At 34.4% G+C, this 26,335-nt stretch overlaps 4 protein-coding genes and 1 long non-coding RNA gene across 11 annotated transcripts in view; 3 read left to right on the top strand and 2 right to left on the bottom strand.

Annotated features, from left to right (window-relative positions):
* Nucleotides 1-3,809, top strand: part of LOC118747653 (F-box/WD repeat-containing protein 7) — a 33,701-nt gene extending 29,892 nt beyond the window's left edge. For both annotated transcript variants that reach the window (XM_036481706.1, XM_036481705.1), the window contains one exon: nt 57-3,809. In XM_036481706.1, the coding sequence (XP_036337599.1) occupies nt 57-168 (112 nt within the window). In that variant the 3' untranslated portion in view covers nt 169-3,809. The remainder of the gene's footprint in view (nt 1-56) is intronic.
* A 1,029-nt stretch (nt 3,810-4,838) lies between these two features.
* Nucleotides 4,839-8,570, bottom strand: LOC118747651 (kinesin-like protein KIF23). The gene is made up of 5 exons (XM_036481704.1): nt 8,228-8,570; nt 7,426-8,175; nt 6,816-7,362; nt 5,780-6,667; nt 4,839-5,712 (listed from the first exon to the last, which is right to left on the bottom strand). The coding sequence occupies exons 1-5, from the start codon at nt 8,236-8,238 to the stop codon at nt 5,209-5,211; spliced, it is 2,700 nt and encodes an 899-aa protein (XP_036337597.1). The 5' UTR covers nt 8,239-8,570; the 3' UTR covers nt 4,839-5,208.
* Nucleotides 8,571-10,078: 1,508 nt separating this feature from the next.
* Nucleotides 10,079-13,401, bottom strand: LOC118747650. Its single transcript, XR_004993970.1, has 3 exons — nt 13,198-13,401; nt 11,343-11,878; nt 10,079-10,718 (listed from the first exon to the last, which is right to left on the bottom strand). It is a non-coding gene; the product is annotated as an uncharacterized LOC118747650 (long non-coding RNA).
* LOC118747649 (CCAAT/enhancer-binding protein gamma) lies at nt 10,584-11,319 on the top strand. The gene is made up of 2 exons (XM_036481703.1): nt 10,584-10,816; nt 10,881-11,319. Exons 1-2 carry the CDS (start codon nt 10,700-10,702, stop codon nt 11,118-11,120), a joined length of 357 nt encoding a protein of 118 aa, XP_036337596.1. The 5' UTR covers nt 10,584-10,699; the 3' UTR covers nt 11,121-11,319.
* A 2,547-nt stretch (nt 13,402-15,948) lies between the features above and the next one.
* The window catches only part of LOC118747648, an 18,326-nt gene continuing 7,939 nt past the window's right edge, over nt 15,949-26,335 (top strand). The window contains exons 1-4 of one of the 6 annotated variants that reach the window (XM_036481699.1): nt 15,950-16,157; nt 16,258-16,320; nt 16,415-16,795; nt 19,749-19,859. In XM_036481699.1, the coding sequence (XP_036337592.1) occupies nt 16,439-16,795; nt 19,749-19,859 (468 nt within the window). In that variant the 5' untranslated portion in view covers nt 15,950-16,157; nt 16,258-16,320; nt 16,415-16,438. Of the gene's footprint in view, nt 16,158-16,257; nt 16,321-16,414; nt 16,796-19,748; nt 19,860-26,335 lie in introns of all 6 variants that reach the window. The other 5 variants (XM_036481697.1, XM_036481702.1, XM_036481700.1 and 2 more) reach the window with 5 other exon arrangements.

The following is a 26,335-nucleotide window of genomic DNA, read 5'->3' as shown; positions in this document are numbered from 1 at the left end:
TAGGGTATACATACTTCCAAATGTACGTATATTTATTCCTCTTTACTAATTTGTAGGGCAAATGATACCAAGTTAATATGCGCCGTGGGTTCGCGTAACGGCACGGAGGAAACCAAACTAATGGTTTTGGATTTTGATGTAGAAGGAGCTTGTGTGAAATGTTCATAGAAGATGCGCCTGCAGTCATTAGCAAAATAAAAATCAATATTATTAAACACACATTACACCGAAAGAGGAAATATTCATAGCATAGGTAGTATTTGTATGTATAGCGAACAACGCTCCTCACAACAAAATCTCCACAAAGAAAAACACGGGGAAACTAAAGAAATTATCTCTTACAATATAAACTTTATCATGTCATGCACACCGCGGACGTTACACACAATTCTGATTGTTAAATTTCAACATCTAAGGCTGCATTTTTATTCTTGAAACAAACTTTTTCGTTTACTTATTAGTAAGAATCCGGATATGTTATCGTATATTCATGACGCATTCTATTTATTCGATCCGAGAGATGGGGTTATCTAAAATGTATGAAGAAATGCAGCCAAAGTTTTGTGTAGAGATAATGATAAAGACTTGCTAGGCTAAGGAAAAAATATACTTTGCCGTTTAAAAATGCATTTAGAAATGCTGCAATTGCGAATATATATTATATGGCACAGACATTTCCGTCACATTAAAGTATGAATCTTGAGCTTATTGGATGATAATTATACGAAAGGCCAAATACATACGTACGCATAACCGGCTAATAATATTATTTGAGATTCCTTTTTCAGTAATGAAATGTTGAAAATCAATATAAAATTTTGATTAATTTATAAAATATGATACTATTTCAAGTATAGCAGCTTACTCGTATACATACATATAAGTATATAAAGAGCGGATAAAAATTCATTAATACCTGTATGTATTTCGTCCAATGCGACACTTCAATTAATGTCAGCTCGACGGAAATTTATTGTTCCGCCTGTGCATGCTATGCTCGTTATTTAGACCAGCAAGTAAAGAAATTGGTAATGGTTAACGTACCGCAAAATTTGCGAGAAACCAGTTGAGGAGAAAATTTTAGAAATTACATTTAATTTTGGTATAAGTATGCAATGCGTTTTATATTTTCGCACATAGTAATTCATAAGCACTCGTAAAGGTTACGTACCTTTTTTGTCTTACTAGTACAACTAATTTGTATTTTTTAATGTTTATTTCAATTAGTTATAGCTATTGAGTTTGTATTTAACACTTTTTAAACGAATTCGTTTACCAATGCAGATATATAACGCGCAAGTGGGAGGGTAATCTTATAAAGTGTGTATAGATTACTTTTAATGAGAGCTTTATAAACTTTAAATCACGTATACGTAGCGATACTGTTTGCAATTACATATATACATTTAATAAATATTTTAATTTCGTTTGTTTTATCGCGTCAGCTCTAAATTATTGTAACAGCAAAGCGCTTACTGGTTTTATATATTTTACATAGATTTGTTTACATGTTTGTTTTTTAATCGAACCCTTCAACTCGTAGCGCTTCGTATTGACAGCCGTTTATAAGCGTATAACTATATTCTGTTAAATATTTTTAAAACACTGAAGCAAAAAACTACCATGCCAACATATTTTGCTATCGCGATTGTAAGCAAGTAATTGGAGTAGATTGGATTTAGGCTTTCAATTGAAAATTATGTTCTTCCACAGAAATCACCAACAACTGCGTGCTACGCGCGGTGGGTTGGTGGTGCGTAATTTGTTATACAAAAATGTAGTAAATTTTGTTTTTCTTTTAAACAACTCAAGCTTGTAAGAGTCATCACGTTAATAGTTTTGTTTAAAATGTGTTATTAAACCAAACATTCACACATACAATTGTTAGGATATATATTAATATTAAAAAATATTTTGTTTATCTGTAATTTTGCGGTTTGTTAGCGTCGTTCGATTAACAAAAGTCCAATATTGTTGTAGTTTGTTTAAGCATAATTTTCAATCTTGAAATTGCAGTTGTAATTTTTGTTAAAGAATTATCGACGTCCTTCGTCAGTTTCCCAATTTGTAAATTTGGCTTATTACAGTTTCATTTAATTATGTATATTTGCCACTAACATTGCCATGATTAGGAGCATAACATCTCAAAAAAATCTGAAGCGATATTTTTATACATACATACATACTACAAACAGCAATAAGCTAAATAAATTGAACAAATGCAAACCAATCGCATCTAGTAATTGCAAATATGGTTTGAATTAATAAAGTAGCTGTTAGACGTGGCAAGTGCAAGTCCTTTTCAAAAGTCTGTCAAATTCAAGAATTTCCAAAAGAGATTGCAGGGCGGTACCTTGCGTGTAAAGTGGCTTCGAAAGCCACTTTTTTATTTCTGAAAATCAAACTTTCCGATACTACTTTTTGTCTTTACACGGTGAACGCAGACAAGTCCACTTTCAGGCATTTTTATGCTTATAACAAAATTAATGACCTGAAAAATGTACTAAACCTGCTAAAATCACAACAGTCACAAAACAGTCTAATACTTTAATACTTAAATACTCCATATCAGTAGAATAAATTAATTACACGTATATTTCATACTATATTCAACATTAATAAAATTTTATACAAATTCGCTAAAAACGCGGCACACGTCAACAGTCGATCGGTTTGACAGCACTTGCAGGAAAAATGAAAATTGCTAGTGCAGCACGAGCAAGTTGAAATTATTTCTTGAAAGCGATTTGCGTAGTTTCAGTTGCAGTTACTCCTTGCAATTTTTATTACCAAAAGTGATTTCTCCAAATCTGCAAAGTAGACTTTCGATTTCGCATTTTGTCAGCGAAACGCGTAGAAAAAGCGCTTGCATTGCCACGTTTAACCGCACCTTAAGACATATAATTCGTGTAGTATGTATACATATGTTTTTGTTAAAACAAAAGAAACGCACACATGCATAGCCAGCACCAAAAAAATCATGCTACCGGGTTAAAGAATGAATGCAAATCATCAGTTTCCGAGGGTGTTGAAACTAACACTAAGCCCTTTTGATAATATTTATAAATTTCTTCGTTTGTTTATAAGCTATCGTACATACAAATGTGCAAACTACGCGCTCGAAGCCCGTTCATGTGTGCGTGTGCGTACATACATAAATATAATAGAATTATAAGTGAAGCATAAAAAAGCAGCATACAGATTGAATATTAAATTTTAATTATAGACTGATTTATTAGTAACTAATCTATATTTTAATAATCTGTACTGTATCAGTTTAAGTATAATGAACAAAACCAACAACTACATTGTGTAGAGATGCGATAAGTATAAAATAAAGCAAAAAAAACGAAACAAAAATCAGGTCCAAATCTCGCCGTCGCATTAAATAGCAGCAGCAGCAGCAGCAACAAACTAAGCAAAACATGTCGGCTTCATTCATGCGACAATACATTTATTAGATATGTATGTATGTACATATGTACATTCATACATATGTATGTATATGAAACATTCATTCATTGTTCCATGCATTGCATTCGCTTGGAACACGCCGCTCCGCAAGCGCTTGCTGTTTGTACGTTTGTTGTTTGCTTGATCTGTGTGTGCACGAGCGTATCAGCTACTATTGTAAAACATTAATGTATGCATCTATTAATTAATATACTAAACATCTAAAACAAAAAATAAAAACAAAACTTATTTGCATAAATTCATATATACAACAAAGTAATGCAAATCAAGTACATATATATCTATAATCGCAATAAATTCATAAATTGATTAATAAAATACAGTAAATGTAAAAATAATTTGAGTGCAATTGTATTTTCTCTTCTACGCGTCAAAGTTGGATTATAAAAGAAAAAATAAGTATTTCTGTAGTGTCCCTACAAAACAACGGCCGTAATCCTAGTATGTACTCCGATTGACGGTTGCCGTTTATCCACCTAGACAAGGCTGCAACAGTTGCTGGGGCAATAGGGAAGAAGACGGAATATAGTAAAACTGCGTTTTTAGTTTTTCTCTCTGACGTCAGGATTTCTTTTAAAGGACTGAAATCTCAAGGATATGAGAAATTAAAAAAATTATTTCAAAAATTCAGTGCAATGTAGAATATGGGTGTCAAATTAATGAGAAAACCTTGCAAGATTGAAAGAAAATGAAATGTTTGGTGCAGAAGGACGAAAGGGCATTGAAATTGTCTTTTTAACTTTATTAGCTTGCGATAAATTTTTTTTTTTAAAGGACATTTTCTATACCTATTAGTCCTTGTGCACGAAAAGTTTTGATGCTTTTCAATTCTATGGAATCTTCGCTCTCATTTAGTACCCATATTTTTATTCTACATTGCACTGAATTTTTTTTTTAATTTTTGTGAAGTTTTCATATCCTTGAAGATTAAAAGTCCTTTAAAAAAGATACTGATGTCGGAGAGATAAAATAAAAAAGCAGTTTTGCTGAAATTGGCTCCTTGTTTCGTAAGTATGTATGTATATTGTTTCGTGTGTTTTGAATTTTTTTTGGTTTTTGTCGCACGTTGTAATATGTATGGAGAGTCACATGACTATTTACTCAACACAAAATTTTTTGATTAACTTCCGGCCGTATACGTAAGTTTTCAATTCCGAGCACATGAAGGTTAATAATCAGTCAGGTTCTGCAATTCACATCCGAGTGAATTTCAACCCCTGCCAATTTGAATTCAAAGCGCTTTATATCGGAATTCACTCGAAAGTGAATTGCAGAACCTGCCTGAATAAATATATACCTTAGACTTGACTACAAAAAAAAAAAACATTGCAAAACACTATATTTCGTCAGTTATAAATTCATATTTATTATTCAAAATACTTCATGGCTTGCAGTTTAAAAGCTTGCAAATACATTGGTTTTATGAGTATATTTATGGTTACAAATATTATGTATAATACCGCATTGGAATACAAAATTAAAGATAATAAACAAAAAAGTACAAGAAAATGCCATTCAGCCAGTTTTCGTTAGATTAATTAAATAACGATTTCAATTGCTTATACCACAATATATTGAACTAAATATCTTTGCAAATATATGTATTTAATTGATCACTGTGGTATACGTTCGTAATTGTTAAAAAACGTAAAAAATAAATTTAATACAAATTGGACCGCTCTCTTGACACTCTTACATCATGATAATCGGATCAGCGTCCGCCTCTTGCCATTCCTACACCTTGGTGCGTTTGTTGTTATGACCCTCGATGCCAACATTACAACGCGATGCTAAGTCTTGGGCTGCAGATGTTCCGCCGCTGAATGCTGCTGCTGACAGCGCCGAAGAAGTAGCACCGCCACCCAAACCACTTAAGGTCATTCCACCATTACTTGGACGTTTTCGATTTGGCGAAGTCACTGGAGACTTTTGCTTCAAACACTCTACATCATCAAATACCACTTGAGCACCACCACCACATGTTGGAATGACATTACCTTTGTAGAGCTTAGTTTCGACATCGCCATCGGTGTCTGCCTCCTGAGAAACCAGACAATATTTTGTGTTCTTGTGATTGGTAAGCTCTTTGGCATCAGTTAGCTTGGTGATCGATTTACGATTTTTAAGATATGGTTGCAGAATAGTGCCGAGAGGTACAGGGTTAGGGGCACGATGTTCGATCCACTTCTCACCAGCTGAACGTGAACGCCGGTGCCTATTGTTTGCTGCTGCCATTCCCTGTAGATGAGAGTAAAAAAAAAAATTAAATATAGATGCATTGTCATCATATACTGCAAGTACTCACCCTAACATGACGCGGCGTCGAATACAGCTCAGTCCGCGCACTATTTATTTGTGTGGACTCAGCACGATTAGTGGATGGCGGCTCTGCAATGGCCATCTTATCATCGAAGCCATTTTCATTACTATTCCGCCGTACCATACTAGGAATATCTTCCGATTGTATAATGTCTGACACGAGTCGTAGCTTCTCATCCCGCACACGCATCTTTTCGCGCATTTTATCGCGTTGTTCACGTAACCTGATTTCCAATTCACGGTCTTTTTTGTCTACTTCAACAGCTAGCTTGGATGTAAATTTCTTTTTCTGTTTCTCCTTCTCTTGCTCCTTTTGAGTTAGCATATTTTGCTGATCCCTTAACTTTCGCGAAAGTTCGTCAATCTGCCTTTCCCGATTACCTAGTTTATTGTTCAGTTCGTCGATAGAACTTTCGTGAACACGTAATTTATTTTCCATTGCCAACATTCGTTCGCGTTCCTGCTTATAGACAGTCTTTAGTGACGCCAATTCAGTACGCAACTGTAAGTTTTCCCGTTCCATTTGCATCAAATGTGAGCGGAAGTTATCGCATCGAGTCTCCAAGTCAGCACACAATATTTTGCGTTTCTCTATGCGTTGCATTAAATACTGCATCAACTCTTGTATGGCGGTCTGAGCTTCAGGACTGTCGATTTTGTAGTCAGGGAACCCAGGGCCTAGTGAGTATACTAAACCAATATCCACATCCAATTTATTGGCATCTGTGTAACCCAAGTCATTGAGGTTGTTGACCGCAATTTTAAAAAGCTTATTTGCCTTTCGGCGCCCAGGCGTTAACCCAAGATCTGGCTTCATGGGCGTGGCGCGAGCAATCTGGACCTCTTGTGTCATTTCGGCAAACTTCATTACTTGCTGAGCGTACAAAATATAAGAATACAATGAAATAAGTATAAATAAAAAATGATTCCAAGCTGTGGAAATTACTTGAAAATAATGCTCTCCCCATCATACTTCAGACGTCGAATAGATAATACCAACAAAAAGATTTTATTCATCTTACCGTGTTTTCATCATAGTCCTCCGCACGAGGATTGATACAGACTATCATAGACACTTGGCCTTCACCATCAAAATAATTTTTGAACATATGTGTAAGCTTTGAGTCACGATATGGAATTTTTTTTGGTGCACAATTCGGTGATGCCTGCTGATTTTCGCGTAGGTACTCGAGGCAGGTGCGCAGCGTCATCAATGAGTTGTTAATACTTGAAGCCTCACGCAATCGCATGCCTGTGTTTTTAGTACGGGATGAACGTTCACTGCCTGCCAAGTCGACAAGCGAAAGCTGGCTCACAACAATGGTGCGCTTATCCTGGACGACGTGTTCACCCTTACAATCAGTCGGAGCTTGCACCAAACGTATATTAAATACAGAATGACTTCGACTAGACTCTGCATTTAGGACTGTATGACCCATACGTTTGCGTTTTTGACCAAACTGGAATGCTTCGATCGCTTCCTCCACCGATTTTATTTCTATTTCTGTGACGCCGTGTACGAACATATTATGATTGGCATCTGCTCGAATAATTTTGCTTTGCAAAGTTCTAAAGTAGACGAATTTAGAAAGATACATACATTTTTTGTAAATATATCAAATTGTTACTTACTTCTGAGGCGCGTCTTCCTCCAGAAGGTCGTAAACACTATTATTATAAATCTCAATGTAAGTTACAAAAACAGCAAACATGTTGTCTTCTTCAAGTCCTTGTAGAGGTGGTATATCACACGAAGCTTGCGATGCGATTTCAGGGTCAGAATCTTTTCGCCTTAGAGCTCCGCGTTCACCAGCTGCGAACCTTCTATTCATTTCTGCCTGCCGCTCAAGAAGGGCGTCGGCTTCTGATGATATTTCAAAACCATTAAGTTTGTCAGGTTTGAAGATATACTTTTTTGCCTGGTAATCGGATATTGTTTTGAACAATGCATCCAAACAACGTGGCATTATGCCGCGGTGACGGGCATCTCCTGTCATTGTGTATGTTTTACCACTACCAGTTACGCCATAGGTAAATAGTAGGCTGTTACGGCCACGTATAAGATTTTCTACCAACGGCTGGGCAACAGAAGCGAAGACATCAGCTTGTGATAAGTGTGGTTCGAAGACGTGTTTGAATATGTACTGCAACTCACGTTGTGCTCCTTGTTTGGTCTGCAAAGCCTGCTCAGGTGGAGTCAGCACAACGGTGGTCGTGTTTTTCACACGTACACATGATAAATCAGCATCCGATTGCAATGGTCGTACGCGACAATAAACATGGACGGGATCGCGTGGTTTATTGGCATCATGATCCGATTTTCGTTCAGTATGCTGTGTTTGGCAACGTGGCGTTTTTGGTAAACGCAGTGGCGTGCGTGCGCTATAAAATACAATGTTATACCAAGTCCTACTTTGAAATCAATACTACTTACATTGCCTTCATGTTGTCTTAGAGAATGTAAATGTCTTATAAATTGCAGGATGTTTGGTTCATAAAAATTTTAGCAACTTAATTTCCATTAACATAGGTGAAAAAGTCACAAATTTTGTTGTCCTTGCACCTATCAGTTATTTTGAAAGCTAGTTGACGTTTGAAAGGCGCGCTATTTCAGCTGAAAACAGGGTCGCTGTCCTTTGACATTCTCTTTATTTTTACGCTAGGGGCGCATGTAGCGACAGAGAAGAAAATGTTTTGTTAAGCAGCGTTCTTACGCATTTAAAATGCACTTTCGAATAATTTTTCGATTTAGCAAATGTACAATTAGGCGAGTTCGAAATCGTATGCTTTTAACCAGTGCTGCCATTTTGGTGCTTTTGGAGCTAGATTTAAGAGCGAAATACACCACACAAGCGGTTTGACAAACCAAGCGAAATTTCCCTTTGCTTCAAGCCATTTGTGCTGTGTATGGGTGTGTTTGAAGGTTTGACAAACCGCTTGAGGGAAATTTGAGCAAAAATCAAAATTTTTTGATTTTCTGGCCGCCATGTTGATGTTTGATCAAACCGCTTGCGTTGTGTGTAGCAAAATCGCCTCATTCGCAACGAAATTTTCACCGAGTAAGGACGTAAGAGAGGAAAATGAAAGAAAACCATAATATTTAGCATTGCGAACTGGAAGAAAACTAAAATTCTTTGCTTGAACGAGTCATGTTTGCATGGTGTATGGCGAAATGGGAAAAGTAGGTTTGAAGAATGTTTGACAAGCCGCTTGTGTGGTGTATTTCGCTCTTTAGCATTTTATTTTTCTATTTAGCCCCAAAAATCGGGTTTTAGCTTCGAGCTCTTTTTTAGCCCTTTTCAAATTTGCCTAGCTCTTTTTTAGCTCCAGAAAGTTTCAGTTGTATTTGGTTTATATAAGCCAAAACTTAAACGTTGCTAAAATTAAAAATTTCGAGATGCGGTGTATCCACCATAAACTCTTGGATCTAGGTTAAAGAATTCAAAAATTTATTAAAAGAAAATCCTTTTTTCTGATAGCGCGGATTTTGGTTTACCTTACTAATTTTACCTTTAAGGAGAGCTGGAAGTAGCAAAAACAGCCCATAAAACTTTCCTGAAAAATTTTGCGAAAAAATTATTCAATTCAAATATCTGAAATTAGAGACTTTAACAGTTTGTAAAGTATTTTCAATTCACTGTTATAAGTGCCATAGCAACAAATTCGAAATATGTATATGCACCTTATTTTGGTTTTAAAAGATTTTTTCAGCGAAAATTCGTTGTTTTTATTAAAATTGCCGCGTAGAAATAGAGTTGCAATTTTGTATGGATAAATGTGCATTTAGAGTAGCATTTAGAGCTAAATGTGTTTTTACGCGTAAGCAAAAACAGCCCATTATTAAATTTTTGAACCTAACCGATATAAGCACCTCATTGGGCCTCCGCACACTAGACCTCCCAGTCCGCTTAAAACCGGTTACATACCAGGGATATTCACAAAACTAAGCAAAGGACCTGGCACTCTGACATAAGAGCATATTAGCTATGTCAACAGTCGTTGCTTGAGCTAATGTGCTTGTTGTTGCTTAACAGTTTGGAGTGACAGTCTTTGGCCAGATATAAACCTTGGTCGCTCCAGTTACGTCGACCCGACTGTCGTGGGAACGACAGTTTCTAATGTGCTAATGTGCTCTTTTGCTACAGAGCCAGGCCTCTTACTCAATTTGGTGAATATCTATACTGTGTGTTGTATTCGCAAGTATAGAAATTTAAATTGATTCTATTTAAATATGCACATATGTATTGTTAGGACACAAATGTATATATAAAAAACAAACAAGTCATTAATTCACATACTGTGCCATAAGGATTTTATTGGTCCACTCCAGCCGTTCTCTATTAACCCTATCTTTTTTTTTTATCAAGCATGGTAAATTAAGATCTCTCAATTCTTAGGTTTTGATTCTAATACAATTCAGTCTTTTTACAAACAAAACGATACTTTTAATTAAGCTGCCGTAAATTATATTCAAGTTATGCATATTTCAAGTTATCACAAAAACTAATAATTTTCCAAATTAATATTATAATTTACAACAGATATTTTTCTATAAAATACAAGGCGTAAATAGGTAAATAACCGTAATGTAATAATTTTTATATTGAAACAAAAAATCCGCTATTTTGTAGTCTTTGACAATTGATAAACAATTTTTCCTACAGGCATGCAATACTGTATTTTTCCATCTGACATTTTATTTTGCTTTTGCACTTCTGACATTTTCCAGCTTTTTGCTTTTCTTGCTCATATTGACGTTTGCATTTTGGATTTCACAATAATTTTGTTTTGCTGCGTATTTTCTATTGATGACGAATTTGTGGCAAATTTTATCCAATAAAGTCCTTTCGGTGTCTGGTTTTAATTGCATCCATTTTAAATTGAAAATAGTATAACTAAAGAAAGAATGCCTGCCAGAAAGAAGACTGGTGGAGCAGGCAACGGCGGTGGAAGTGGCAATACATCAGATGCATCCAAATACGATGATGATGCGTACCGACAAAAGAGACAGAGAAATAATGATGTGAGTATAAAATACGATTAATTTAACTACTTAAATAGGAATTTTTTACTATTTATATACAAAGGCAGTGAAAAAAACACGCCAGAAATCCAAGGAGACGGCAACTGAACGTAAACGTAATGTGGAGCGTTTAAAAAATGACAATATCAAGCTCGAAGCATCCATTAAAGAGGTTAAGGAGCATGTAGAAACTTTGAAGAATTTGTTGTTGAACAACGTGCAAAAGGAGGAGCAGGAAGCGGTTTTGCAACGGATTCTAAATGAGCCATCTGATGACGAGGGTGAAAGTTTTGATGATACATAAATGAATGGAGTTAGCGAGTTAGGTGAAGTAAATTATAATATAGTTTAAATACCAAATCCAATAATACAGCTATTACTTTAAAGGGCATGCTAATTCTGAATTTCTATGATGTTTATTTGCTTCAAAGCACCATTCTTTAAATCAAAACAATTATAAAAGAATCTTTAGATATGTACTAATAAAAAGTTATAAATTTTAATATATGTGCTTTTCAGTACTCACCATCAAAAATATCCAGTTTTGCTAAATGTAGTGAAAATACTTCGTCCATTTTGGTTTTTTCAATACTGCTTTTAGAGCAGCGGGATATCGTGGTGTATTTTTTGAGTAGTTATGGGCCCAAATGTCTTATCGTGAAGCGTTCACAACTAAAAATACGATAACCCTGATAACGAATACAAAACAAACACATGCTCAACGTAGCGAGTGCATAATAATACTGAATTAGTTAACACTATCAAATGTTGGGACGGCTATAGCAATATGAACTTTTTTTATTCGTTTAACACGCTTTACTCCTATTACTTCTGTGTATATATCTTTCTGTATGTTTGTATGTATTATAATAGCGTTTAAACCGAAAGAATGACGATTGCATTCACCCTGCTGCTTTCAATTGATTTCTTACAATTATTGTTTTGCGTTTGTGCTTTCTGCTCCGTCTGGATAGCTTCTATGCTCGCAGATAACCAAAGAGTATTGGAAAAGCAAGAGCGCGGGCGTCATAAATTGCTACTGATGCTCCATTTAGTCGCACACTATGAGAGATTAGAAAAGAATTTAAGTGAATAAATTTTCGAAATAGACTATGCATGTTTCATGGCTTAGTAATAGCTTCTATTGTACATCGTCGATGTTTTTGCAAAACCGCCTATCTTACGGCACTCAAATTTTACAGGAGAGCGAAAAAACGGTTTTTTTTAAGGTCATTGCCTTGATATGCGGTATTTTCTCGTTTTTTGTCACAACGGCGATTTAGGCGGTTTTGCAGCTGGTCAATGGGCGGTTTTGCAAAAACATCGACGATATGCATTTATGTACGTAATACGTACATACATACATATTTATTTTCGTAGGCGGATGGTTATTTTACACATATGCATGTACATATGTGTGTATATCGTCGTTTAAAGTACAAAACCTCGTATCGTCATTCTACAAAACCGCGTAACTGACATTTGCTGCCAAAAATTGGATTTGCGCACACAAGCTCTTGGCTCAATCCTTATCCATCCGTTCTGAAATATACTAGCAAAAATGCGATTGCTTTATAAAAAAGAGAAATATGAGTGTTTTTACTCTCTAGAAAATAACTTATGCAAACTCACATACGCGGTTTTGCAATATCATGATACGCGGTTTTGCATTTTGTTGATACGCGGTTTTGTACTTTAAACGACGATAAGCAAACATATGTATGTAAGTACCATAGATCACATTAATTTACGCCAATGAACTGAGTCGTGATAATTGTTTGCCAGAAAATGTTTACTTTTATCACAATTTTTTATGAATGTTATTGTTGTGAATTAAATCGAATGCTTCCGCTAATTTGAAGTGCTTGTGTTACTCAGATAAAATGGGCTAATATAATTTTTGTAGGTGCGTATGTACACACATATGTATGTATGTAAGTAGTACTTACATATGTACATATATATTTTTGCGTTGCTGCTTTTTTTGTAAGAATGGTATTTTAACACGAATAGGTACCACACAATAGACGGAAGCTAAACGCTTTAATTGTGGATCGATAACAAATAATGAAAAACACATAAAACAGCAAATAAATTTACTACTTATTTTTCCCTAATCAAAAGTCAACCGGGAAAATCAAAACCCATGGCGGAATTATACCAGGTGAACAACAAGAATGCGGCACTGAAACAACCTATCGCTATACAAAAATGTATACCTAATGATTTACATATTTACAATGCACATCCGGTTGACGCGATTCTGATACTGTGCAACTTTAATAAAGGTCTTTAGGAATACAAAATTGCAACAGCAACGAAATAAACAATGCACATTGCCAACAAACGTATGTAAGTACTTTGCTGCATTCTCAACAAACCAATAAAACTGTGAATAAATCAGACATTGTAAAATTTATAACACACGCGACATTGAATTTCACGAAACCAAATACACTTTAATTTTGGATTTCAGTATTATTTAAACCAATTTAAACCCTTCGCTAAGGCAAAAACAATATTTTTACTTCGCTTTTTGCATACGTAATTTCCGAAAAGAAGGAAAATCGAATAGCGAAAAGAGCATACTGCCAGTGGATCACTAGCCATTTTCATAAGCCAAAACATATGTTGACTTGCAAATACATACAACAAAATTTGAACAAGTGTGCATGCACACATTTATCTCTTCCGCAGGGTAAGCAATGCGCAAACTGTATCGAAGGCAACGTCAATAGCCACAACCGTAATTTCTCTTTTGCGTCCTAATTGCATGAATATACATACATACATATGTAGTAGGTCTTGCTGGCCCCAACTCTTTATTTATTACAAACGCCACCTTTTGTCTACGTAAAATACAGCTTATGTACATATGAAAGGGCCTAGCTGACATTTTTTCGAAATATGGGTCTCCGCATTTTTAAGTAGCTTATACTCAAACATATTTTCCTTGAAAATTTTAGGGACAAAACTTAAGACCTAATGATTGTATGAGGCCTTTCAAGAGCCCTATGCCCAGAATTGAATGTGCCGGAAATTAGGGTTCTTACTTATATATAGATATGTACGTACAAGAATGTCGTACATTCTACATATATTTTTTAACAACTTAAGTTTAGTTCTGCATCCGCCAATTTTTACAACAACAACGAAGTTACAAAACAAAAATAACGAAGTTACTTTATTGACGCATTGCTATGAAAGAGTTACTTTTTAACAGTGAGATTTGGCTACTGCCCCAAGAGGAGCATAACATGAATGAAAAAAACGGAATAGACTTGAAGTCCAGCGGACTAGAGGGTAGATTTCAATTTTTTAAAAAAACCGGAGTAAATCTAATCTGATTTTAGGGGAGTCCAAACACTAGTAGGGAACGAATTCTTTACATTTGAACGCTAATGACCCACAGATGGCGTGAAAACACAGGGTTGTATCAGACTTTCGACGTGGTTTCGAGTTGGTTAGCTTTTAAAGCTGAAATTAGTCAAGAACGTAAACTTACAGTTCTGAACACATTGAAAACGACGAGCTACCGACCACAGCTTCCAATTTGTCATCTTTATTATCTAAGCGCTTTGTCGATGGCGACATGATTTCTTTGAACGACATCATGAATTTGTATGAGTTTGACATAAAAGCAGAGGAAGAACCTTATCTGTCGCCAGAAAAATAGAAATATATCTAATCTGGCCACAACCACAGCCGTCGCGTAGCCCGGTCGTCGCCAAAATAATTATCTACATAAGAGTACGTGTTAAAATAATTTGACAGCTGTGGTTTGTAGCCCGTCGTGTTCATTGTTTTCGGGCTATACCGGTACGTAAACCCGAGTCAACTGACACGATCTGTCTTACCAGAGCGCAATGTAAATGAAAACTCAACACAGCAGAATTTTTCTGTAGTTGTAGCCCGTAGCGCAGAAATCTGCGGAATTTAGATTTTTCCGTGTCAGCTGATTTCTTTCTTTTATAGATGGTTGCCACTTCGTCAGTTTTGCAGATGGTAAACAAGTTATAACTTCCTATTCAAAATACGTTTAAAATGTTTGCAATTTCCCATTGAATAAGGTTTTTTGTTGAAAACTAAGTAGATTATATTTAGTTACGATGTATTGTAGCACGAAAAATTGTATTTGAAAATGTAAGTTTATGAAAAGGCATTGATGAGTGGCAACACTGTAGTAAGCAACACTGAGGGCTCCAGTAATCGACAAAATTCTGCGTATACAGACTGCGTTTAAGTATACGTTCTGCGTTCTTGACTAATTTCAGCTTAACCATCTCAGTGAAATGGTGAAGTGCTGTCATTTTTATATGGCGAAACTACGCTAAATCAAGTGGGTCATCGGGATAACCAACTCAATAGCCACAACTACGTGGTTAGCTCCGGTGGGGACATGGTATTACTGGCCGTCTCCATAGGTTAAAATATATTAGCTCTAATCCAGTACTCCATGAACTTACAGGATTTTACACGAACTTGCAGGAAGTTGCAGGAAAAATGTTCCCGTACTCTGAAATCCTCCAAAATCCTGTAAATGAGAGCGACTTTTGGAGAGTTGTGTAGAGAATGAAGTTGCAAGCTTTTACCCGAACTTTTTCTTCTGGTAAAATCATGAAAAGTGTCAAGCAATCACTGGTTGACGTTTTTACAGGAAAAATGGTTTTTTTGTTCTCGTACTTTTTGTTGTTACTCACTTTTTACTCTCACTTCAGAGAGTAATTTTGCTGTTTGACAGTTTTACAGGATTTTTCACGAAAAGTATTGGGTCAGAGCTATTGCTGTCCAGCTATCATTTTGGTCGCTAGATATAAGTTATAACAGTGGCAATATTTTTGTGGGCTTTTAATATGTTGATATAAGCATTTGTGAAATAGCTTCTATAACGTATTTTTGCAGGATTTAATCACTTACAAAATTTAGAAATTGGGCTATTTTACATCCAATTACCTAATAACAAATATTTTAACAGAAAACAGCTCAATATTTGCTTTTATATTAAAATATCAATAATGTTGCCGCCACGAAGTTTTCATGCAAATGAACATGTAGCTGTCAAACCAACCAAATTGCCGGCAATAGATGGCAAGATATAAGCTCAAATATATATTGCTCTTGAAGAGCAATGAGCGGTCTTCATTGGCTATTTGTATTCTAACATATGTATCAAGATATAAACTTTATCCTGTGGAGACGGACAGTTATTCGCAAAATCGTGATTACCACCATGATCCAAAAATATGTATGTCGTTCGTTCATGATTACTACCACCTTGTATGAATACGCCTTGAATACACGCTGTACTTTGCGTAGCTGATGAATGCTGAGTTGAGTATACGTAAGTATTTTTATATCATAAAATAGTGAGTATTGGTCATGTTTTGCTTGCAGGCTTTGTTTTTAATGCTGTTTTTTTTATACATACATACATATTTCAGAAGCATATAAAATATACAACTGATTTTAACAATAATGTTATTGATGGAAAAGGGTGCAAGGAGGTAAAGTGATTTCGCATAAGAGCTCATGAAATCTTAATGATTTACATATATAATGCACCGTATGTGGATATGTATTTATGTTTATTGCTTGCAGGCATTTATAAATACGTACATTGTCATGGATATGGAAGATATAGTTCATAAAATTAAAGCCGGAGTTTATAATCTATCATGGAAGGAAAGGCGCAATAGTGCCATTTGGAGCATTTTTGCAGAGATCAAAAAGGAAGACGGATCCATTTTGCAAGGTTATTTATGCTGTTCCAAGTGCATGCGTTTATTAAGATTTGATGGGAAGCGAACTTCTAACTTAAACCGACATAAGTGCTACTCATCTTTAAATGAGTCGGCAAGGATTGATAAAATTGATTTATCAAATGAATGCTCCTCGTCCGCTAGTGATGCCGACCAGAATTTCGATGACAGTGATCCGACTGTGGCGGAAAGTGAAGATAGTGAATCGCAGCATTGTGAGGTAAATATTTTGCGAATTTTAAATACATATTTAGCGTCCCCGTGATGCTAGAAGAATCAATGTGCAAATTTAGCAATTTGAAGTTATTGTGTTGGATGTTCTTTGTTATACCAAAACCGAGAATTAGAGCTGCAAAACTATCGATGGCACTATCGATAGTTTCAATTTGTCACTACTATCGATGAATGGTGGTCACTATCGCGATACTATCGGCAATCATTTTTCATCGCTTTTTTATTTTATTATTGGATGTGAGTTATAATTCCTACTTGAAGAATTCATAATTAGTTGTGCGATCGTGCATGTATGTAGGTATATACAAACTATGTTAGACAATTTTTTTATATGTAGCAAATAAGCAACACCTTCAACAAAAAAATTGCAAAAATCAACGGTAAAACCTGGGAACTTCAAACTTCCACTTTGGGCCTGTGCCAATCGGTAACTTTTTTCTCCGTGGTGACACGGGGTGTAAAAATTTGCTATGGTGTAGTACAAAAAATTTGAATTTTGCTGTGCCAAATGCAAAGTAAAATTTTGACAGTTGAAAAACCAACAAAACGCTCGTGCGAAAGCTTTGTTGTTGTGTGTTGCTGAAATTCTTATAATTTATATTTATTTTATAATTTGCAAGTGACTTGCGCTTTTTTATGCTGTTTCAGCTTTAATTTTCATATTCACTCTTTATTACCGCCAAGCAATATTATGTGTATACATGGTTATAAGCTGTCAAAATTTTACTTAGCCCCATGAGCTAGGTAAAATTCTGACGTTCGTATTCACCACGAGAAATTTCAGATTTTTACTTTGATCCGTCAAAATTTCATCTTTTCTATCATTTGACACAGGCTCTTTATACTAAAATTTAACAGACTAAAAAGTTCATACTCAAATTTTTTCTAATAAATATATTTAAAAACTACATTTTGATGCAACTTGTTCAAATTTTCCAATTTTTTTTTAAACGTTTGAAATATTGACTTGCTTTTTTTTGTTACATAACGAACTACATAAAAAAATATCAAAAATTAAATAAAAAAAACCGGATTAGTTAAAACTTGTTAAAATGTCCTGTCTCCATTTATATTTTTGCCGATGCATTTATACTTTTTTACATATTTGGCTGGCTAAATCGAAGACCTTGATCTCATACAACTGACTTCCTAATGAAAGTAAATTAATTGAAATGTATTGTTTTTGTTATTTAAAATATCAAACTTTGTTATGTTTAATAAATCACACTAAAATGGCGTTTAAAGCTAGCCTTCATATTTTTTCTACTAATTTTACCATGTTCAATATAATTAGTGCCGTAGTAAGGATCTCATATCTTTTCTCTCAAGATTAGCCATCTATTACCAACAGTATCGATACTACCGAATGGTGAGGCCCAAAACTATCGAAAATATCGAATGGTCCAACCATGATACAAAAAAGAAGGTAGTTCCATTTAATGACATTCGTTGTTGTTGCTAACCATTTGACTTTTAATAAAATTATGACATTTCATAAAATTCATGCTACCTGATCACCAGAGATAATATTTTTTTTTTTTTGTGAAAGTAAACAAAAATGTATGAAAATGAGTGAAGTTTAGTGAAGTTATTGAACATATATGAAAGGAGGGCTGCATGACCATCCGTCACCTCTCGAATTTAAGTACAGATTTCGATCATACCTTCTAGGTAATTTTTTAACTACTTAAAGAAATTATTGTTGTTGTCATAAAGATTCTAAAATGTATGCATGAACTTTATTAGGGCGAAACGAAACTATTTTGAGCTCGGAAACAAATGTTGAGTCTTCAAGTGAAGTAATGTTAAAATTTGAAGAGGAGTTGCTCAGTGAAAATGTTTTCAAACCACTTAACGATATTGAAATATCCGCAGAAGAAGAACTCGAGGTAAACTCCTTACCCTTTCGTTTTTATTTGATTTCTAATTTTTTTAAGTAGCTCGCAGAAGAGCATGAAGCAGAAGATTTCATCAGTCCACTCAAAGATGTGGAATATGATGGACTTGAAAATTTTGCCGGCTACATAATTTCGAAAATGGGGTTGATAAAACTAGGCTTCAGGACGCATGTAGAAAGTGATCAAAATTATACGTATGTTAACTGTTTATCGGAGGGCGGTCTGTACAAGCCTAATTCAAGTTTTTTGCATACATTGGAAATGTTGAATTCAAAATTTGTTGAAATTAATGGTGATTCGCTAACCACAAAGCCAAAATATTTGCAAAATCTGATGAGAAATTTAAAAGTAAATTTGGACCAAAATATTATAAAAAGATTTTATTTGGGAAGAACATTCTTTAGAATTCGATTTTTAAATCGCAAGATTAAAGAAACGAAAATTGTATATCAAAATAAGAAAATGAAAAAAATAACAACATAATGCACTAATGGTTTTTATTATAAAATAAAAAGAATAATTACAATGTAACAGTTTACATTTTATATATTTTTAATAAAAGAGGGGCAAACCACGTAAGTAAAAAAATATCAAGTACTGATTGTGAGTTTTGATTTGAAATATTCTCACATTGGTAAAAATATGGGAAAGAAAATACTCCGATGTGGCAAGGCCGTTGATAATACTGACAATTTATGAAACTTCAAAAAATTTTATTATCCGTCAAAAGTTGTTTATTGAAACTACCTTCTTTTTTGTATCATGGGTCCAACGATCGATATCGATAGTTTTGCAGCTCTACCAAGAATACAATCCGGACACGAAAATGGCATATTTTAAAATTGCAATTACATGAATATGTGAAGTTAAGTCTCAAAAAAAAAACTTTCAAACTTGATTTCCCAACATTTACATTTTTGCACATTCATGTTCCTGGCATAAGCGGGGATCGTGGTTCATGCAGGAACCAATTAGAATTGTGTAGGTGGATCATGAGTGGGAATGTCTTCTTATATGAAAATTTGATCATGTGTTCAACAGTCACCACCTCCTAAACTCGATCTCTACGGCGGAACTGTCAACTCATACATTAAATTAGATAAAGCCGATGCATCCCCACCTAATACAGAAACCAAACCAAAATGTTGTGAGGTAAATATTTTACTTTTATTGGACTACATCTAAATATTTATAAATTAAGTACAGTTGTCCACAAAATAATAGGAGTGCGATATTTTGACCAGTTTTGGCTATTTGTTTGTTATTTTTTTTATAAAAGTCTAGCTGGTTGTACAACAAACACCATATAAATTCAGATTTCAAACTTTGTACAAGAGTTATAAAAATTTCGCAAATTTTCATCCAAACTTAAAGCTTTTTAATCGGAATCCTTAGAAAAAATTGTGGTATGCAGTTTTGTAGCCCATTTAATTCTGCGAAAGAATTCCTTCGATTTTTGGCAGTTTTCTTTGCTGGCAGCGTCCTCCCATATAAAAGAAAATTGTCGAACATACTTTGTATGGAAAGAACGTGAAACCGTTCAACCAAAAAATCAACGGTGGTTTTTTAGCAACTTAAACTTGCACTTTATTGTACTATAATTGAATGGGCTACAAAACTGCACATTTTTTCTATAGATTCTAATTAAAAAGTTTGAAATTTGTGTGAAATTTTTATATACTTTGTGCAAAGTTTGAAATTTGAATTTATATGGTGTTTGTTGTATAGCCAACTATTCTTTTATAAAAAAAATAATAATAAACATTAAATTAACAAAAGACAAAATGCCAAAACTGGTCAAAGTAACGCACCCCTATTAATTTGTGGACAACTGTATATCTACCTGCTTGTCTATTTTATTGGGCTACATCTAAATATTTACTTTATGTTTAAAATTGGTACGTGTTTATGTGTATATATATATATATTAGGCTGTCCCAAAAAAATAAGTTGTTTTAACGCATACCCTTCTCATTTTATTGGCTTTGTCTTAAAATTTATCAGAATAAAATTTTATGCAATTCGGACCACGGCAATTCGTGCCGACGCGCAGTCAAAGTTACCCGAATAATCTTTTGCGCAGATCGCGTGTACTGTTAAGTTAACAGTAGGCGCATTCGTTTCGCCACTTCTCTGCCCGCTATGTAGCTCTGCGAGCTTGTCAGAAAATTTGTATGTGAAAGCAACAACAAAGTTAGCTATCACTGACGTGCATGGTGACACCTCATAAAACTGATATAACAGCCTCACCCAATGCTGCCAAGTTTATTTTCTAATATTAGACAAGTTTTATTACTGCCAAACATGACAATTTCAAATTTAACATTTTTGAAACAGCAAACAGAATTTAAAATCAAAAATGGCAGCAGAAGATAAATCGTAAGTATTTAGTTTTTGTTTTTAAATAAAATAAGCGTTTTTTAAAGGAAACGCAAGGTGTGGACAGTGGTCGAAACCAAAGGTTTGCTGAAGTGCTACTTGGCCCGGAATGGGGAGTTTCTTCACACTAGGAAAAAAAGAAATGCCTATGCTCATGTTTTGGGAGACATGGTAGCACAAGGCTTCACAGTAAGTTGAATGAGTCTTTTTGAATTGTGTGTTTTTAAATTGTTTTATTTTTATATAGGACCCTTCCACAACCCCGGTTGCATTAGAAGACAAAATGCGGACTTTGTTGTCTGCCTTCAAGTGCGCGAAGGACAACGCACACCCTTAATGCGGGCACTGTGCAAGCACAAGCGCTGGCGGTGCCATCTCCTTCGGAACCAGCAGCAACTCAACAGCTAGTCTCCTCCCACCATTCAGCAGCACCAATATATCACACACCATTCTACAGGCAAGGTGTATCTCCAACGCCAGCAACATCACACCGTCCCGTTTCCACAAAGCAGATATCCCACAAATTAAAAGTGTTCATAAAGCCAGCGCCAATACTATCTCACTGCTCTTCACCATCCTTACATCCAGGACTATCCCACATTTTAATAGCGCCTCCAACGCCAACACCACCACACCGTTCCACATCATCATCACAGCCACCATAGTCCTCATACCCAGAGTTCCTAGGGCCAACACCATCCTACCAGAAATTAAATTAAGATAAATTAAAACTGAATGAGAGACGGCTGGAAGAAAAAAGAAGATATCACGACTCTTGTTGTTGAAATGTTGAGGGAAATTGAATTAAAAAAACTAGAGGTGCTATTCCATTCCATGGCAAATACACCTGCACTCCCGCTCATAAGCACTTCTTCATTTTCAAACCATTGGAAAACCTGAAAAGTTATTTTAGATTGCATTTGTACATCTCAATTACAAATAAAAGCAATTTCTTACCAAAGTTAGTCGCTCGTTGTCCATTTTTCGTTTTAAATGTAAATTTGATAAACATTTTTTAAATTTTAAATATTTGTTCCCCGATTTGTTTTCATTGGGCGCATTTCTAAGACGTTGCTGTTGTTAAACTGTTGAATGTTTGTCTTAGAAACGCACAGTTGAGTAGTTCCGCTCAGCTCAACAGTTGGCAACTATCCGCCATTTTTTCAAGCAGAAAATTTTTACGCTACCTGAACTCAACGTGTTGGGCTTAGCCTAAACAGTTGATCGTTAAGACTTACGCCGCTTGTATTAAATTTAACGCCGCTTTGTTAGGTGGCAGTTGCAAACAAATTTATTCTATTTTATATTAGTTGCGATCCCGTACGAGTCCGGACTAGTCAGAATCAGTCAGATTTTGCTGGAAATCGATCCCGTACTCGGTTCTCTGACTATTGAGAGGACAAAAAAGAGAGTAAATGAGGTCCTCTTTCTGTCAGAAGTTACCAGTTTTAGTTCGAAAATTTTTTGCTGGCAAGTTCTGATAAATGTGTCAAACGATCAGCTGTAGTGTGTTTGGCAACCAAATTGTAAACAAAAGAAAAGTGCACTCTGTTAATAGTTGCGATCCCGTACGAGTCCGGACTAGTCAGAAATAGTCAAAATCAGTCAGAATTTACTGGAAATCGATCCCGTACTCAGTTCTCTGACTATTGAGAGGACAAAAAAGAGAGTAAATACGGTTCTCTCTGTCAGAAGTTACCAGTTTTAGTCCGAGATTTTTTTGCTGGTAAATTCTGGTAAATGTGTCAAACGATCAACTGTAGTGTGTTTGGCAACCAAATTTTAAACAAAAGAAAAGTGCACTCCGCTAATTCATGTTGAAAAGTATTTAATTACTTGTTTAAGTGGATTCTAATGAATTTGAAAGTATTTTTGGTTATTTACATGTGTGAGCTAAGTGTATTTACATACAAAATAAACAAAAATTTACAACCGAAATTTGGAGGTTATGTTGAAGTTTATAGAAGTTACAATTTTTTACTAGAAAGCGATCCCGTACTTTCATTTATGTGCGCTTTACATCTGTATATGTGAAAATAGGTTCATTCCTTATCTTTTTGGACTAAAATCTGAAAAGTGTCAAAATGCCAGAGCGTAAGCAAAATGCGCTTACTAAAAGAGAATAACAGGAAAAAGTAAAGGCACGCAAAAAGCCAAATTTTTAGTCCAAAGAATGGCAACAACAAGACTAACGTCAAATAAGAATATAAATGTATGTACAAAACACATTAGGTTTGTTCGTCGAAAATCCAGCAAGAATTATCCAACACTCAAAATATCAGAGAGTAAGAAAAAATTTTCTCAAATTCTCTCTCATGTTGAGAAACTTGCAAATTTCTGCACGAACGCTAATTTGCAGGAATTTGCAAGTTTCGCTGCCAGCTGGCGTCCACGGTTGCATTTCAAATTTTTGTAGAATTTTTAAAATTCTTTCGGATGGCCAAAAACGGGATATACATGTATATTTCTTGTTGTTCTGACTTTCTTTAACATACATTTCAATTTCTTCATCGTACTAGCTGTCGGGTTTCTTAAATCGACTCTGGTTGCAATTGCATTCCGATTGCGAATACCATTTTTTTCAGCCGAATTAAGTTCAAATCATTGGAATTAACTAAATTAATTATATCAACAATTATTTACTTCCTTTTTTCATAAAAAAATCGCTCGTGTTTATAAATTTTTAAATTTAACGAACAAATTTATTCAAATTATTGTAGACAAAAATGCAACCATGCGCCACAACCACATGTTTTTCGTGTTTGCAAATTCTTGCTGGCAAAATTTTTTCCAGCAAGAATTTGCAACTTCTCTCCAAGAGAACTGTCACTTTGCTCTCACAATTTTTGAGTGTTGGATAATTTTTTGGTCTGTACGAACGCGATTTGGGCAAAAATCGTGATAATTCGTACAAATTCGTACAAATTTTTTGCTCGACGAACAAACCTAATTACACCAGCACAAGCACAATAAACACTTACTATATCAATCATATCAATTATTTTTTGATTCCCTCCAATTTCAATTCACTTTTTTTACTTTTTAGATTATTTTCACTTTTTGCATATTCTTTAATTTCCGTTAATTTCAATTCAGTTGAGTTTGACACTTTTCATGATTTTGCCAGCAAAAATTCTTCTGACTAAATCTGACTACTTCGGACTGAAGAGAGTCACTCTTACTGAGTGTTGCTCTCTCTGATTTTGCTATCAGTTTCGAGTTAAGGAACGCTTTTTGGACTAAATCTGACTGCTTCGGACTTTTTCTGACTATTTCTGGGAGATAAGGAACGCAACTAATGAAAATCAAAATGACATTCCAAATAACCGATGCCAGATTCGAGATTTATTAGGCGTCTTTTTAGTAGCTTTTTGCGAAAAGTTGCTTTGTCATACTTATCATTTAAAAAGGATTTTAGCAAAAGTTTGTTGATTTTAGTTAAATAAATCATTTATTTCAAAGCAATTTTTATGAATTTTGAAGATAAATCTAATATGTGGAAAGTGAAGTAAAACGAGTTTAATAGATTAAATAAATAATACTTTATATACTCCCTACAGTATTAGGACATAATATTTAGTAAGTCTAAGTCTTTAGTTTTTTACCAAGTAGTAAGAACTTTTTCCAAAGGACCAAAAATTATAACATGTATTTCCAAAAGCAATCACAAAATATGGAAATATGGGTATCAATTAAAATAAAAATTCAAAACAAGATTAATTTTAACTTTTTTTCCAATATTCTTTTGGAACATGTCAAAAATGTCCTTTAAAAATATTATCCTTAGTGATTTTTTAACTTTGAATGTATTTTGAAGAATCTTAGTTTAACTTAAAACCCCTTAATATATACAAGGATATTCAAGGATATTAATTGCAAAAGATATTTTAGTTTAATTAATTTTGTCGATGTCCTTACTATTAAAAATTTAATGATGCAGATTTACTAGAAATGGCTAAAATATGGAAAACAAATCGAATTTTTCGCATTTCCAAAGTTTTGATGGACGATAAATTCAAAATATTAACTAAAACTTCAACTAAAAGTCGGCACGGATTATAGGTATCCTACGGCCATAAAACTTCATACATACATATGTTATTTAGGCTATAAAGCACAAATGTAGAGAGTATGCATATCAAAATTTGCAAACAAATTTTTTTCCATATCTTTTTCCATATATTCTTGGGACAGTCTAATATGTATATATGTATAAACATACATACATATGTTTATATCCTTGTGGTCAGCTAAGTTAAGTGACATTTTGAGCAGTTTTGGCATTTTTCTTTTGTTTATTTAAATTTTATAATTTTTACTAGCAATTACCCGGCGTGCTTCGCTGCGCCTTAAATGTATTTTTGTGTTGTAACTCTCCCCCTAAGCTCTTATGGCCTCATTTACAAAATATTTTTAAAGAACTTTATGAAGTTAGATTTAAAAAAATCGATCTATGAAGCATTGTTTATTTTTTTTTTGAGTTAATATATTTTCGAAGGTAATTAGAAAATATGTAAAGAACCGACTTTCTCTTGGAAATTTAATTTATAATCTTATAACTGGAGTCTACTATCGCAACCCTTTCCTCAAACGTGTATTGATTCAATATTCAAATAACGTATATTTATATAATTTGAAAAAATCTCCCTACTATACAAATATGTACAGCAATATTAAATAATATTTTCAAATGTTGTGAGAGGGAGTAACAAAACAAAATTACTTTTAAGGCGCAGCGAAGCACGCCGGGTATTCGCTAGTGTCACATGAAATTAACTGAGCAAAGTACAATGAATAGTTGTTAAACAATGGCACCATCTACTTTAAATGAAACATACTTATTTTCGTGGGGGATACTCACACACCATATACTTTTCTATTGAAATTTTTCCTGAATTTTCCTAGCTATAAACCTCCAACGAATGCAAAACCGTGAAAATCGGTTCGTGCGTTCTGGAGTTATAGCGTCAGGAAGGAAAACCCTACTTATTTTTATATTAATTTTTATATTAAAGAAGATTAAAGAACTGTCCGCATTACTCAATTTTATTTTTCACTAAAACGGTATTCATGAATTTTTTAATTTTTTTTTTATTTGCTTCCGCATACTTTTGACATAACAGCTTTCATTTTATGCCGATATTAAACAAATACAGCCTAAGTTTACCCGGGTCCACGTTTTGGTCTGTATCTCGTGACCCAAGTCACCCAGCTATATGAAAAGTGCTCAATCTTAAAGCATTCATGAA

The sequence above is a fragment of the Rhagoletis pomonella genome, unplaced genomic scaffold (assembly GCF_013731165.1).
Source record: "Rhagoletis pomonella isolate Grant_MI unplaced genomic scaffold, Rhpom_1.0 Rhpom_scaffold_00012, whole genome shotgun sequence".
Lineage (NCBI taxonomy): Eukaryota > Metazoa > Arthropoda > Insecta > Diptera > Tephritidae > Rhagoletis > Rhagoletis pomonella.
The sequence above is the reverse complement of the archived record's forward strand: the minus strand, read 5'-3'. Positions and strand labels throughout refer to the sequence as shown.

Excerpts from the sequence above, each read along its gene's own strand:
- LOC118747651 (XM_036481704.1), bottom strand. Across the intron at positions 7,363-7,425 it reads GAGGAAGACGCGCCTCAGAA|AACTTTGCAAAGCAAAATTA; the intron begins GTAAGTAACAAT and ends CGTCTACTTTAG. Across the intron at positions 6,668-6,815 it reads AGGACTATGATGAAAACACG|CAAGTAATGAAGTTTGCCGA; the intron begins GTAAGATGAATA and ends TTGTACGCTCAG.
- LOC118747649 (XM_036481703.1), top strand. The coding sequence starts at position 10,700 with ATGCCTGCCAGAAAGAAGACTGGTGGAGCAGGCAACGGCGGTGGAAGT. Across the intron at positions 10,817-10,880 it reads AGAGACAGAGAAATAATGAT|GCAGTGAAAAAAACACGCCA; the intron begins GTGAGTATAAAA and ends TTATATACAAAG.